Consider the following 16,320-nt stretch of genomic DNA (forward strand, 5'->3'; position numbering starts at 1 on the left):
TTTGAGCCATTTGGAGGGAAGGCCCAAAAAGGTGACTGTTAGACACTAATCCTAATTTGCTATAAAGCAGGAGTTTGATAATAATTCAAATGTAATGTATGTTTTACAGTTTTTTACGATTGCTATAACACTTTTTTCAATACTTTTAACAAATTTTCTAAACTCTTAACGCACCAACACACCTAAAACACACAACTGGCAAAACAGTTAATTTTATCCTCAAAATCACACATTGTAAACTAAACTCTCACACTGTTTACAAAAACACTGTAAACATGTTTCAGAATCAACTACTATACCAGATCACCAACACATGTTCTCTTCCAACTAAAACATTTAGTCAATCATAACACAATGTCATGAAAAACACAAACATAAGGTGGAAAAACAAAAACTGCATAAGTTTATATGTAAATCTGTCCTTATAGACTGTAGTAGATTATAGACTATAGATTATAGTTTTTTTGAAAACTTTTTTATATTTTTGTTTAGTTGGGTTTAGTAAATGCATTTATTATGATTGTTTTTTTTGCAGCAATTCAAGACAAAAATGGATCATCCATCTTAGAGTACGTTACCTAACCCTAACCCTAATAAAAAAAGTAGACATAATTGCTGCAGTAAAGAACTTACAGTAGGCTATTTACGACATTACTGCAAGATATTCAATATTACTTTCATTTACAGTAAAAAAGTAAAAATAAACAAATACAAACAGAAAAAGCCACTGAAGAATAAAGCAAAAAAGAAAAGCTCATCATCTAATCTATTGCGTTTCTATTTGGCCACATGTTCTCATTCACATTACACCTGATTTTTCTCTGGCAAGGCATCTTGTGAAGAACCTTTTGCCATGTCTTATCCACCTCTGACAGTGTTCAGGTGTGATGTCTGGGAATGCACCATCTATTGCATCCAGGTGGGACTGGAGGAAAATCTTCCCCTTGACCTGGTGGTCTTCAGTTGACTTGTGCAGCCATATATCTTATTTTTTGTGTTGCTCATATTGTTCCTTTTCCACACAAGATCGACCTAAAGAGGCCGTCCTTTACACTATTGTATACCATATAGTCATGCAATTGAAAGAACCTGAGTGTGTTTCCTAGGTGGGAACAGGGCCGGCCCGAGGCATAAGCGAACCAAGCGGCTGCTTAGGGCCCCGCTGGCCACCAGGGGGCCCCCACCCCAATCGTTTTTTTAAATATTTTTTTATACAATTAAATAACTTAAACAGGTAATATAAATGGATGAATGAATGAATACGAATTTATAAATGAATAATTAAAGACAAGAAAATTTTGATTTGCAGACAACTATGTGTCTGCAGTGCTAGCGTTTTAGTCAGGCGCAACATAGACACCTGCGCCACCTGCGCGTCAGCGCGCAAGTGCACGACGTCGTCACTCACTGTAAACAATGATGAGCCATTTGACATGTCACAAAAAAAGGATATATCCCTCTGGGGCCGAAAAGAGAACAAAGAAAAGGACAGAGGATGAGAAAAAAAGAGCAAGATAAAGGTATGTTTGCATGATTATATACAGTATGTTTAATTTGTGTTAGTGGTGTGACAGATCGACGTTAATCCGTGACCGTGATGGACCCACGGTTCGGCTCGCATGCGCATAAATAGTGAAAGTTTATCATTTGCACGTGTTTCAAAGGCTTGCAAAAGTTAACATTTCAAGTGATTTTAAACAATTTATCCCACAAAAAGGCGCTAAAGTGAGCAGTATTCTGCATGCCCAATGCCCATGCGGTTTAAATTGTCCAGCCCAGCTCCCTTCAGAGATCAGAACACTAACACTTGATGTTTAAACTTTAGAGAGAGTTACGCTATTTTGTGTCATACTGTAGTCCATTAACATATATTTGAGGAATAGAGCACTGAAAACAACATAACGGTTTTATGCTCCGCCGTCTGTATTTCCGTCTGTGTGAGCGCGCCTCATATAAGTGCACTTACTAGGGCACACATGGAGAGACGAACATAAAATCTTTCTGTTCTTGACAGGGCACATACAAACAAAATGATCTCCACAGTACTCTTTTCCAATAAAAACATTTGTTTATGTCTTTGGACGGTTTATGTATAGTTTAGGCAGAAACCATGTCCGTGCTTCTCTTAAAGAGACAGTAACCTTAATTAACCTACTTAAGTCTGTGTCATTAATGTTAATCAAACCTTCCAAGACAAAGAGAAAATCACTTCTGTAGCTCTAAAGAAGAATAATTATATTTAATTCATACAATAAAGTGTTATGATTCATTTGATTTGATTTCTGTACCTAATGCTAATTTTAGTCCTTACTTAATGTGCAACTTTGTTTTTTTTTATAAATGTTTGTAAGTAATTTCCTCATTTTTTATTAGTTTTTCCAACCCCTTATTCTGCTAAAAATGATCAGATCTGTGCCTCAAAAAACATAATGTGATCCGAACCGTGAGTTTTGTGATCCATCACACCCCTAGCTAGCATTGCTGTGTGTTGAAGTGAACGTTCCAACATCGGTAACGTTCCAGCTTCATAGGCAAAGCACATGCGCTCTCTGTCTAAGATCTTTGTTAAGAGATGGTATTGGACTTTATGAGAATATATACCAATACCATGTTGGGTAGGGAGATTTCTGTAATGAAAATAGACTTCAATCTTATTTATATGGTGGGTAGTGATGTAACAGTGCTATCCTCATATTTATTTATTTATTGCTTGTTGTGTAAGTAATGAAAAATTAGCAAATAAACTCATTCTGCTCGATCAACTATGCACTTATCCAACGCTATTTTTTTTCAGGAACACTGTTGAAGTACTTTGGAGCACAACCAACTCTACCCGCCCCTGATGTTTCATCAAGTGTCAGTGCCTCCACAGCTGATGATGCAGCAGATGAGGTTTTTCTTGTTGGCCAATGTTAACATTCCATATCCTGTTAATATGACATGACACATTGAAGAATAAAGTATTTTATTTAAGTATAGTTTTTTTCATTATTTAACCTCACTGTATTCATTTATAATGTAACATTAGAGCGTGACATTTGTGTCCGCGTGGTGGGAGGGGGGCCCCCAAACACATTCTGCTTAGGGCCCCCAAGAGGCTCAGGCCGGCACTGGGTGGGAATCAGCTGTGATTTATATATTTGCATTGGTACAATAAGTTGTTTTTCAATCCCAATGGAATAAAATACAGGAGATATATTTATGTTTCAATTCATCATTTGAACAGCTGTTTACTTTGACTATAAGTCAGGTTTAGCACATGATGTTATCTGTTTTGACATGCTGTGTTAAAGCATTTGTAAATTTGACATTCAAAATCTACTGTTTTGGTCTTGTTTGAGCTTGTCTGTAAAAGAAGTTAAATCATTTTAAATTTGTGTTAATTGTATGCATTTTGTGTTGAAGCAACAAGAAATGTGTTAATAGTATAGCTTACATAGGTGGATGTAGTGCTAACTGTGTTAAGAGTTTTGAAAACTTGTTAAAAGTATTGAAAAATCTGTCATAGCAATCGTAAAAAACTGTAACATAAAGATACCAGCACAGTCTTTTAATATTGTTGTCCTCCTTCTAATGACCATGTTACTGTATAAGAAAGTGGTATGGCGTAACGGTCAGGGGATCTCTGGATAATCCGTAATTCGTTTGTAATTATAAAACGAAAATACCGCTTTTCTGTTTTTTGTTTCAAAACGAAAAACCAAATAACTGTTTTTGGTGTCAGAATCCAAAAACGAAAAACCAATTAAAAACGTCCCGTTTTTCGTTTTTTGGCGATCGTTTTATCGTTATTCCTTTTTGAATAAAGAATGAAGAATGTCTTTAAACTTCAGTCAATTCGTTTTTCGTATTGCAAGTGGTGCCCGCTGCAGAGCTAAATGGGCGGAGCTGGAGCTCTAGCGAGGCGGGGCACCCTCGCTGGATCTAGTGGGCGTGGCAGCATCAAGTGCGCAGGCGCAGATATTATTTGTTTAAACTTGCTGTACAGCCTGTATCAAGTACTCCGGAGTATTGCACGGTAAGAAACCGGTAATTTAAAGACAAACTGAGCTTTAATATGTATATAAAATCTTAATCTTACAATTATCGCTTACTTTCGGGAGTATGTTGAGTTTCGCGTTAAACACTCGATAGCTAATGTGCTAACATTCTCCCGTCCACCACAAGTGGTACGTAGTGTTTTTATTGTAGTTTTTATTTTTTTATGTAAATATTTGTTTAACCTGCACAGGTGCACCAGACAATACTTTAGCGAGGACAGGATCTTCTGCTGTCTATATCACTGTTCCTACTGTAAATAAACATTTACACGAGCTCTGAAATCATGCAGTTCAACAAAAAGGTATGTGTGTGTGAATTAAATATTTTAATTATACTGTCTGTGATAAACATCATGTTTGTTGAACCTTTCTGTTTGTGCATGTCATAGTAATTTCTTCCTTGCATTTAAAACTAAAAACATATTGTTCATTTAATATTTTCTTGTGTTGTGAAACCTTTGGGATGTCTGAATTTAAACTACTTTATTTCAGTTGTTATAATAGTTTTTCTACGTAACATTACTTATGACAAGTTAAAAACATATATATAAATACTCTTTATGTTGTGTTCTTGAGCAAGGTGATTCATCACAAAAGCTGTTCATATGTAATGCACTGTACAAAACATGTAAACAAGACAATGATGCTAATTTATTCTTTTTATGTTTTAGATTTTATCATCATCAAGCATGGTCTCAAGTGCAGACGATCCCACACTTTCACTGCTGTTACTGTACATCAACATTTTAAAATGTGTAAAAATCCAGCCTCTGGACAACCTCCCCATGGCTGCAGCACCACCTTCATCCCCAGCATCAGCATCCCCGTCTTTATTTCCCCTCGACATTGGAACATGTCTGTACTGATTTTGAGGTACAGCTTTTTAACTTCTTGCTGCTTGTAAACTTGTTTAAATATCTTTAGTGGAGTATTAAGAAAGAACAAAGTACACAGTTGTCACAAATAACCCACTGAGGGTCAGTTAAGTAAACCAAGTGCACGTTTTTAACAGAACTACAAACAAACACAAAGACCCAACACCAATCACTAGAAGTGACAGCTACACACTGCATCAACTGTATACAGTCCAATTGTGTTGTCCACAATCCACAGGGTGCCCCTCTACAGCTAGGAGGACTTGATTGTGGGGTATTTATGTTGATGGTAAGTGGTCTTATATTTGCTGTACACCTGTCTCTGTGTACTAATCAAAGCATTTGTTAATATTGTTTTGTTTTTTGTATGCACTCTATGTTATGACCGCGAGATCACCAAAAAAATGAACGATTAAGATTGTCGATTGCCAGTCTGACACACCAATAATGATGAAGTGGTGGTGCTCAGTTAATATAGACGTTTCCTCTGACAAAGTATGATATTGATAACTATACTTATGATAAAACCTCCATTCTGTGCATTTCCAGTATGCAGACAATATATATAAATAAAGCAATGCATGCCTAAAAACATTCTAATGTTTGTCTCTTCGTACAGTCAAGTCCCACAACTACTCACCCAGTAAGTAACATATGCAGATAACATGAAATTCACTCCACCTGAGTCAGATGTCATGGAGATCACCCAGACACCAGAAGTAGATGTATGTAGCGGGAATGTTTATGTACTGATTGACTTGTTTAACTTGTTAATGTGTGTATTAACCTTTCCTGTTTCATGAATTTGTTTATGAGCAGTACATCATTTTTAATTATATTAATATTGGAATTCTTATATAGCACACAGGACTCAGCGGTGATGGAAACGTTCAGCTGACCTGTGAGTGGGTAAAGGAGACCACTTGCTGGGAAGATGAGCTGCAAAAGATCTAAAGGATGATGCCCTGTTGGCTATAACAATGTTGGACTTGTTTATAAACACCATGTTTTATGAGGGTGAAAGGAATGAAGAAGAAATGTCGATTCCCTTCCCTTTTATATTTTAGAGAAGAGCAGGAGATATATGAGACAAATGAGTTATTTGTGGGTTTTGTTTACACAACAAAACCCTGTATTGTTAATCTACTAGTGGGGATAGACTAATGTAAATATTGATATTTTTTAATTGGTTTTGTAAAATACCATTAAATGTTTGTGTGAACTGTGAAGTGATGTGTTCTTAAAATAAATTTATAATATTTTTTATAGTGTCGTGTTCTTTAAATATTCATGATATTATTTTATGTCTTCTTGTTGTGGCATTTTGTCTGGATTTCTTTTGTGTTGGATGCACGTTTTGCTAAATTTGGGTTAATAGAAACCAATAAATACACTTGTGGGACAGTGGAGTACAACACTTGTAGGACACCTGAGGATGTCACTATTCAATTACATTTATCTTCTACAAAAATGTAGTTGAAGCGAATGCCTCACTAATCTCAAAGCACATTATATATCCTCTACTATGGGAAGTCACATGGTTGGTATTATACCACCTGTCCGCCTACTCATCGAAAACAGCACAATGCATAGCCCATCACACAAAGGCCGAATCCATCCAAAGCTACAGTCAATATTTCATCCAAACCTGCTATATCACTTCCACAGCATACGCCCCCACACCTACATACAACAAGGGCAGATTAGGTAACCCAGTCCTATTTATTCATATTATATGTATTTATTTATTGAATTAATCAGATGATTTCGCAACACAACAAGGTCGCATTAAACACCAGCAAATGCATCAACATGAAAAATAATTAACAATATAGCTTTTCAGCAAGTATTAATTCTTGTTAATGTTAGTTAATGTCAATACAGTTATTTAGTTCATGCATTAACGTTAACAGTTACAAAGCTTGATTTTATAAATGTATTAGTAAATGCTGAAATTAACATGAACTAAGATTCATAAATGCTGTAGAAGTATTGTTATTTGATAGTTCATGTTAGCTAATGCATATTAACTAATCTAAACAAATACAACCTTGTTGTAAAGTGTTATCGATCATTTAGATTAGTTCACAACCCACACGTTGTGGTGGACACAAATAAAGAGGGGTGCACAGATAGTAAGCTTTCACTGGCAAAGCAGCACACCACTCCTTCCTCCATAAAAGGGCCTTGCTGTCACTTTCAGATATTTACATCATGGTTTATGGTAAGCCACATTTTTTAATTGTATTACTACTTTGTGGAATTGGATGATGTCAAATTATGTCTTTAAATACAAATGTACAACAACAGTACAGTGAAACAGGGCTTTGCATTGCAACTCTTTCACTTGCATATATTCCCTTAAATGATTTACAAGCATAGTGGGTGAGTGAAGACTAAAACCTTTTGTAAATGTTATAATGTTAAGGTCATATTATACTTTTATACATTTACACTAGTTCCTGTGGCTTACCATAAACCATGATGTAAATATCTGAAAGTGACAACAAGGCCATTAATGCATTTACTAATGTTTAATACAACCTTGTTGTATTACCAAATCATCTGATTAATTCAATAAATACATTTATATAATAATAAATAAGACTAGGTTACATAATCTGCCATTATTGTATGTAAATGTGAAAGCATATGGTGTAAAAAATTATATTGCAAATTTAAATGGAATATTGTCTGTAACTTTTGATAGATTCAACCTACCTGCATTATGCTATTTTTAATGAATAAGCAGACAAGTAGTCTAAAACCAACCATGTTACTTCCCATAGTAGAGGATATATAATGTGCTTTGAGATTAGTGAAGCATTCACTTCAACTACATTTTTATAGAAGATAAATCTAATTTAATAGTCACAAACTCAGGTGTCCTACAAGTGTTGTACTCCACTGTCCTACAAGTGGATTTATTGGTTTCTATTAACCCAAATTTAGCAAAATATGCATCTAACATAAAAGAAATCTATATAAAATGTTATAATAAGAAGATATAAAATAATATCATGAATATTTCAAGAACACAAGACTGTAATGGTATAATAAGATACAATAATAAATATTATACATTTATTTCAAGAACAAATCACTTTACAGTTCACACACAAGTTTAATGGTATTTTACAAAACCAATAAAAAAAAACAATATTTACATTAGTCTATCCGCACTAGTAGATTCACAAGACAGGGTTTTTTGTGTAAACAAAACCCACAAATAACTCATTTGTCTCATATATCTCCTGCTTTTCTCTAAAATATAAAAGGGAAGGGAGTCGACATTTCTTCTTCATTCCTTTCACCCTCATAAAACATGGTGTTTATAAACAAGTCCAACATTGTTATAGCCAACAGGGCATCATCCTTTAGATCTTTTGCAGCTCATCTTCCCAGCAAGTGGTCTCCTTTAGCCACTCACAGGTCAGCTGAACGTTTCCATCACCGCTGAGTCCTGTGTGCTATATAAGAATTCCAATAATAATATAATTAAAAATGATGTACTGCTCATAAACAAATTCATGAAACAGGAAAGGTTAATACACACATTAACAAGTTAAACAAGTCAATCAGTACATAAACATTCCCGCTACATACATCTACTTCTGGTGTCTGGGTGATCTCCATGACATCTGACTCAGGTGGAGTGAATTTCATGTTATCTGCATATGTTACTTTCTGGGTGAGTAGTTGTGGGACTTGACTGTACGAAGAGACAAACATTAGAATGTTTTTAGGCATGCATTGCTTTATTTATATATATTGTCTGCATACTGGAAATGCACAGAATGGAGGTTTTATCATAAGTATAGTTATTAATATCATACTTTGTCAGAGGAAACGTCTATATTAACTGAGCACCACCACTTCATGATTATTGGTGTGTCAGACTGGCAAAAGATAGCAATTGAAAATCTTTTATTTATGTTTTCTCACAGTCATAACATAGAGTGCATACAAAAAAAACAAAACAATATTAACAAATGCTGTGTTTAGTACACAGAGACAGGCAAATAAAAGACCACTTAAGATCAACATAAATACCCCACAATCAATTCCACCTAGCTGTAGAGTGGCACCCTGTTAATTATAGACAATACAATTAGATATACAATGAATACAGAATGTAGCTGTCACATCTAGGGATTGTGGAAGTTACATTTTTCTGTTTGTTTAAAGTTTTGTTAAAAACGTGTACTTAACTGACCCTCAGTGGGTTATTTGTGACAACTGTGTACTTTGTTCTTTCTTAATACTCCACTAAAGATATTTAAAAAAGTTTACAAGCAAGAAGTTAAAAAGCTGTACCTCAAAATCAGTACAGACATGTTCCAATGTCGAGGGGAAATAAAGATGGGGATGCTGATGCTGGGGATGAAGGTGGTGCTGCAGCCATGGGGAGGTTGTCCAGAGGCTGGATTTTTACACATTTTAAAATGTTGATGTACAGTAACAGCAGTGAAAGTGTGGGATCGTCTGCACTTGAGACCATGCTTGATGATGATAAAATCTAAAACATAGAAAAAATAAATTAGCATCATTGTCTTGTTTACATGTTTTGTACAGTGCATTACATATGAACAGCTTTTGTGATGAATCACCTTGCTCAAGAGCACGACATAAAGAGTATTAATATACATGTTTTTAACTTGTCATAAGTAATGTTACGTAGAAAAACTATTATAACAACTGAAATAAAGTAGTTTAAATTCAGACATCCCAAAGGTTTCACAACACAAGAAAATATTAAATGAACAATATGTTTTTAGTTTTAAATGCAAGGAAGAAATCACTATGACATGTACAAACAGAAAGGTTCAACAAACATGATGTTTATCACACACAGTATAATTAAAATATTTAATTCACACACACATACCTTTTTGTTGAACTGCATGATTTCAGAGCTCGTGTAAATGTTTATTTACAGTAGGCACAGTGATATAGACAGCAGAAGATCCTGTCCTCGCAAAAGTATTGTCTGATGCACCTGTGCAGGTTAAACAAATATTTAAATACAAAAAATAAAAACTACAATAAAAACACTACGTACCACTTGTGGTGGACGGGAGAATGTTAGCACATTAGCTATCGAGTGTTTAACGCGAACCTCAACAGACTCGCGAAAGACAGCGATAATTGTAAGATTAAGATTTTATATACATATTAAAGCTCAGTTTATCTTTAAATGACCGTTTTCTTACCGTGCAATACTCCGGAGTACTTGATACAGGCTGTACAGCAAGTTTAAACCAAGCGTGCCGCACAAGCCCTGAAAAGTGAAGCCAAAACGTCTCGATCGCCCCCAGTGACCGGCCCCAGTATAGGTCATAAAGCCCGCCTCCCCATGTTATTCAATGGGACTTGAGACCAACTAAAAAAATTAATTACACTTCAATTATCTTTTTTCCGAAGCTGGTTTCTGTCATTTACTGTAGTTTTTATCACGCTGATGTAAATTCAAATGCTTGATTTTAAAATAGGTTTGTGTTTAGTTAGTTATTTAATGATATAAAAACGGTGGTGTCACGTCATGATTGACAGCTGTGATATCGTGTGATATGCTCATTCTACGAGAGCGAGGGCGGGGTTTTGACTTCGCGCCTTCCCTTCCTGCTCACTACTGCGCATGACTGGTCCCGAAATCGCTATTGCGCAGACTCAAGACCCAAGATGTCAGCGCCATATCGGGCAACTGGCGGCTTCACTTTTCACCAATGGAAGAGAGCGAACAGGCGTCGTCCATCTTTTTTACAGTCTATTTCTGAGTCCCAATTCGCCTACTTATACTACGACCTAAAAGTATGTACTGTTTTTGTGAGGAAAATGTACGTACTTTTGAGTGTGTATCAAAAGAGTATGCACGTTCTGGGACGTACTTCGATGACATCATGCAACGTGAACGACAACGTGGTTGCCTAGTTACGCACACCAAACGCAGGTCGTTTGTGAGGCGGCTGGTTATGATGTTCATGTGCAACAATGTGTGTAACGAAAGCTACTTATTTTAAAGTCAAAATAGTTAAAGTTTATAGTATAACTATTGTTTAACGTATTTCATGCTTATTTTATACTTATGTATGCAAATCAAAAATACCGCGATGAAAATGAACCATGCTTTTACTATAGTAAAAGTTTAGTAACCATATTTCTTAATAAAGTTAACATTTGTACAGCCACAGTATTACTACAAATAAGTCAGTGTGGTTAAACTATGATTAGTGTAGTAAAAGGTGTTTATTTTCATAAGGGTTTATATAAATCTAAGACAGAAACATAAAAAGAAATACATAAAAAAGACACATGCATGACACAGTACTACAGCCATGGTACTTTATTTTCACAACATCAACCGAATATTACGAGACAATGAAAGATAACTTTAATTAGGGTTAAACATTTGAATTCTTACACTTAAAAGCTGAGGGCGCATCTCCGCTGCTGCGTCTGGCTGCCATATTTACATCACCACAAAGCTCCTCCCTCCCGCACGCAATGGTTTGTGGGCAATATTAGCCGTTAGAGTGTGGATCGATCTGCACTTCGAAATCTAACCGGAAATAGTAGACCATCCGGGTATCTTTGGGATACTCATTTCAACATACTACGTTTTGGGACGTACTAATTCTACTTTCGAATACTATTTAGGACGGATAGTATGCGAATTGGGACTCAGCATATGGTTTAAACAAATAATATCTGCGCCTGCGCACTTGATGCTGCCACGCCCACTAGATCCAGCGAGGGTGCCCCGCCTCGCTAGAGCTCCAGCTCCGCCCATTTTGCTCTGTAGCGGTCACAACTTGCAAGAAACGAAAAACGAATTGACTGAAGTTCAAAGACACTCTTCATTCTTTGTTCAAAAAGGAATAACGATCCATCTCATCGCCAAAAACGAAAAACCGGCCGTTTTGAATTGGTTTTTCGTTTTTTGATTCTAACACAAATAACGGTTATTTGGTTTTTCGTTTTGAAACAAAAAACAGAAAAGCGGTATTTTCGTTTTTTAATTACAAACCAATTACGGATTATCCAGAGATCCCCTGACCCGTAACACCATTTATATAAAAAACATTTAAAAAAAATATTTATTTAATGTGCCAGGCAATAAAACGAGGTGCGTTGCAAAATTAGATGGTTTATTTACAGTGAAATTTTTAGTAAACAAAGTGTGGGTGCTATTTACAGTATTTAAAGGTATCGGGAATAACAAAACGGGGAGGAGAAGAGGGACGCGAGCGGTTCTATAACAAGGAAATAAACAAAATAAGTCTAGCTCACGTTTAAGCCTCTAATCTGCCTAATATGGAATCTTCCCGCTCTTTAAAAAGTATGATATTACAAAATGAAAGCACATTTTTTGTCCAGCGTTTCCATAAATGTTGATCTTATGCCATTGACATTAACAAATGAACAGCAAATCAAACAGCCATTAATAATCCCAGAAACGTTATTATTGTCACTAATTTGACAGCGACCTCTAGTGGACACATTAGGGAAATACATGAGTGTATTTATTGCAAGCATGTGGTGTAATATAGCCTAATGCTCACAAAGCACTTTATTAGGAACACCTGCACAAATAAGAATATCTAAACATCCAGTTGTGTGGAAACAATGCATTGCATAAATGTATTGAGATAACCCCGAGCTTGAGTCACGGGGTAAAATGTCATTGAAGGGTCTAAAGCTACTGGAGACAACAGATACTCGATTTCAATTCAATTTTATTTATATTGCACTTTTCACAATTGTTTAATTGTTTCAAAACAGCTTTACAAATATGAACACTGCTTGAAAAGATATGAATGTGCAGTAGTAAAATCTGCAGAAACTGTGTGATGCAATTATGTCAACGTGGACCAAAACCCTTAAAGGAACATTTCCAACTTCTTGTGGAATGCATATTAATATAACATGTGAATATTTCCTTGTTTGTAATTGTTGGTTACTATGGTGATCGGTTCAAAAGTGAAATTGAAAGTAAAAGGTAAAGGCTCGACGCACCATCAGGAAGTTCACACCTAGAAGTATTTGGTAACAAAGAAAATAGTATAACCACTGGTTTTACATCTAAGATTGCAGGGCAACGTTTTTTTTACGTATTTACTTCCATCTGAACAGGGAAACAGCCACATTTGACGCTTTTGTTCTGTACTGTGATTTATTGCAGTGTTTCCTGCTCTATATTTCAAAGGTAAGAATGTTAAATTCTATCAGACCTTTATTATGGTATTTAGCCACTTATATTTTCCTAGTTCAGTGTGTTTTTTTATACTTTAGGCAGTTTATGTCATAATTTAGTGTGGGGTAAAGTCTCAAGACTTTTCACTGTTGTTGCTAGTTTTAGATGTTCAACAACAGAGGCAAACATATTTGTCTTTTATGTTAAACATTTAGCCTACTTTAATAATAAATATGTAATAATAATGAAATGAAATGCCCAGATAATCAATCAATCAAAAAAAAAAAAATTTATATATGCACCTTAACAACTGAAAACATTCTTTTTTTCTCAGATGGATTCATTTGATGATTACAGTATTATAACAGAGGAAGAAATTAAAGAACTTAAAGAATCCATATCCAATCAAGATATTACATCAGCAACAAAAACAATCAAAGAATATCTCGAACAGCAAGATCGAGTTGAACTAAATATTGCTGTGACAGGAGAGTCTGGTTCTGGAAAATCCACGTTTGTCAATGCTTTCAGGGGCTTAGGTGATGAAGATGAAGACTCTGCTGAAACCGGTGTAGTGGAAACTACCATGGAACCTAAAGCTTACCATCATCCAAAATACCAAAATGTGAAACTATGGGATCTTCCTGGAATTGGAACCCCAAACTTTAAAGCTGATGAGTACCTTAAACAGGTTCAGTTTGAACGCTATGATTTTTTCATCATCATTGCTTCAGAACGCTTCAGAGAATGCCACATCCAGCTCGCCAAGGAGATCATGAGAATGGAGAAGAAGTTTTACTTTGTTCGCTCCAAGATCGATCAAGACATTAATAATGAAAGACACAAAAGAAACTTTGACCAAAAAAAGATCCTGGATCAAATTCGGGAGAACTGTATAAATGGTTGTTGTTGTTGTTTTAATTAAAGAAAATGTCATACTTATATCTGTCATACTGTACTTATATTGTCTTTTCACACTCTCTATAGGACTAAAAGCAATAGGAGGGATGGATGATCCTGTTGTATTCTTGATCTCTGGCCGTGAGCTTAGCAAGTATGACTTCAATCTTCTGCAGGAGCAGATGGAGAACGAGCTTCCCCAGCATAAGAGACACGTGCTGATTCTGAGTCTGCCAAACATCACACTGGAGGTTAATGAGAAAAAGAAGAAAGCTTTAAAGAAACACATTGTCAAAGTAGCTTTAGTGTCTGGTGGTGTGGCAGCGGTTCCTGTTCCTGGTCTTTCGATTGCAGTAGATTTAGGCATCCTAGCATATGAGATAAATAAGTACTGCAGTACATTTGGTCTGGATAAGAAATCTTTGAAGAAGCTCTGTGAACAATCTGGGCAGAGCCTAAAGACTATTGAGAGTCTGATAACCTCAGTTTGGTATAAAGGATCTATTACAGGTATGATTTTAACCCAGCTACGCCTTGCAGCACTTTTTGTAACAGGAGAAGTTGCAGAGCGCATTTTTAGCATTATACCAATAATAGGCTCTGTAGTGGCAGGGGGAATCTCATTTGTTACTGTCTATTACATGCTAAACAAAGCACTGAATAACATAGCAGAAGATGCCAGGAAAGTGCTAATTGCTGCGGTAAATACTTCAGAGTAATTACATATGTGTTATATAAAAGACAATTATATTTCTTGATTAAGTCTTCAAATTGTATTGTGTTTATATTATTCTTTTGGGGATTAAGAACAAGGGGAGTTAAATATGGTATTAATATTTCTTTTAATATGTGTTAACCTTGATGGTGAAGCCGTGAGGTGCCAATTTTTTATCCTCTGAAAACAGATGTAATCTGATTATTGTTACTATATACTGTACATGTTTGTTCAAATAAATGTATAAATGGAATTCATTTAAAGCCGATAGAGATAAATTAACATGATCTCACAACGTTCCGTGGGATTGTCACGGAATTTTTTGCTCGTTTTTCCGTGGCATTCTCGCGGATCTCTGCATGTTTCCGTGGCCCGGACTTTCTTTTCCGTGGCGTTCTCACGGATTGGTTGCTCGGCCGCTTTTTCCTATTTTCAAACCATTGTCGCTTTGGTTTAGGGTTAGATTTGGTGTTTGCGTTAGTATGTCACTTTAAGTATTGGTTTATACTATTTTTTCTGATGTATTCTCTTATATTTTCTAAACTTTAATCAATTGTCGCCTGACATTGGGGTTAGAGTTGGGTTTGGTTAGGGATGTCATTTTATGTAAATCTAACCCTAAACCGAAGCGACAATGGTAAGAAAATAGGACAAAACAGTTGAGAATGCCACGAAGAAGAGGGTCAGAGACAGGGCACGGAGGTGTGCGGAGATCCGTGAAAATGCCACTGAAAAATAAACTAAAATTCCGTGACTATGCCACGGAAAGGATAAATTGTGTATGAAATCACTTCTGCTCTGGAGAACTGTGAGAACACTTCTCTTGTTGTCAACTTTTTTTGTGAACTTTTTTTTTAGTATTTTGAGTATTGTCTTTATCAGGATCATTTCACTGACAGTAGTTAAATGCTCTAATGTATAAAACAAACATTAAAAGTGTCTGCAAAATATTTCCAATAAATTGGGTTGAATTTGTCATAATTCTAAGGAAGGTTTCAAAATTAAAAGTGAGAGTTAATAATATAGTGTTGTGAAAAGCTATTTTGTATTGTTGTCTATGTAACAATTCTAATCCAGGAGTATTGTGAAATATCTCTTATACATACAGAACAGTAATAGCACAATTATATTGTTACCAATTTAAATACGAATTTAACATACGAATGCTAATGGTACAATATATATGATGGTTTTTCATTTACAATTTTATTATGTTTCGGAATCTTTTTGTTGTTAAAGGTGCGCTTCCTCTGTCGTTTTCATTGTTTTATACTGTTGTCTGAGGTGTACTCGTTTCATTCGTGTTTTTTTTACATCCAAAAACATCAAGAGCAACAAGTAATAGGCCATTTTGTACCCTGGTTTTGAGGCTGGCTCGAGAAATGATTCGTTTTGAGGGGCCAGCCGCCAGCCGCATTGACGACTTGGAAGTAAACGCCCACTGCTATGATTGGATAACAGTTTTTCGTAGTCAAACTAACTTTCAATACTCATTTAATCTCATGTGTAATTGTCTTAAAAGACAGTGTCTTTCTTACACACACATTTTATCATGAACACTTTCAACACACACACACACATTTTTTATCGTAAACC

The 16,320-nt window shown here is 35.6% G+C and overlaps 1 protein-coding gene and 3 long non-coding RNA genes across 5 annotated transcripts in view; 2 read left to right on the top strand and 2 right to left on the bottom strand.

Annotated features, from left to right (window-relative positions):
- LOC129454938 (interferon-inducible GTPase 5-like) overlaps window positions 1-15,375 on the top strand; it is a 197,576-nt gene extending 182,201 nt beyond the window's left edge. The window contains exons 1-3 of one of the 2 annotated variants that reach the window (XM_073858440.1): window positions 12,905-13,121; window positions 13,444-14,011; window positions 14,097-15,375. In XM_073858440.1, coding sequence (XP_073714541.1) covers window positions 13,444-14,011; window positions 14,097-14,728 — 1,200 coding nt within the window. In that variant the 5' untranslated portion in view covers window positions 12,905-13,121 and the 3' untranslated portion in view covers window positions 14,729-15,375. Of the gene's footprint in view, window positions 1-12,904; window positions 13,122-13,443; window positions 14,012-14,096 lie in introns of those variants that run through there. The other variant, XM_073858439.1, reaches the window with a different exon arrangement.
- On the top strand, window positions 3,848-6,159 carry LOC129420388 (uncharacterized). Its single transcript, XR_012359562.1, has 6 exons — window positions 3,848-4,018; window positions 4,232-4,342; window positions 4,712-4,913; window positions 5,154-5,204; window positions 5,535-5,640; window positions 5,777-6,159. It is a non-coding gene; the product is annotated as an uncharacterized lncRNA (long non-coding RNA).
- Window positions 7,962-8,887, bottom strand: LOC141351339 (uncharacterized). Its single transcript, XR_012359563.1, has 2 exons — window positions 8,522-8,887; window positions 7,962-8,385 (listed from the first exon to the last, which is right to left on the bottom strand). It is a non-coding gene; the product is annotated as an uncharacterized lncRNA (long non-coding RNA).
- Window positions 9,180-10,180, bottom strand: LOC141351340 (uncharacterized). Its single transcript, XR_012359564.1, has 3 exons — window positions 10,129-10,180; window positions 9,804-9,914; window positions 9,180-9,434 (listed from the first exon to the last, which is right to left on the bottom strand). It is a non-coding gene; the product is annotated as an uncharacterized lncRNA (long non-coding RNA).
- Window positions 15,376-16,320: the final 945 nt, after the last annotated feature.

This window comes from Misgurnus anguillicaudatus, chromosome 20 (assembly GCF_027580225.2).
Source record: "Misgurnus anguillicaudatus chromosome 20, ASM2758022v2, whole genome shotgun sequence".
NCBI lineage: Eukaryota > Metazoa > Chordata > Actinopteri > Cypriniformes > Cobitidae > Misgurnus > Misgurnus anguillicaudatus.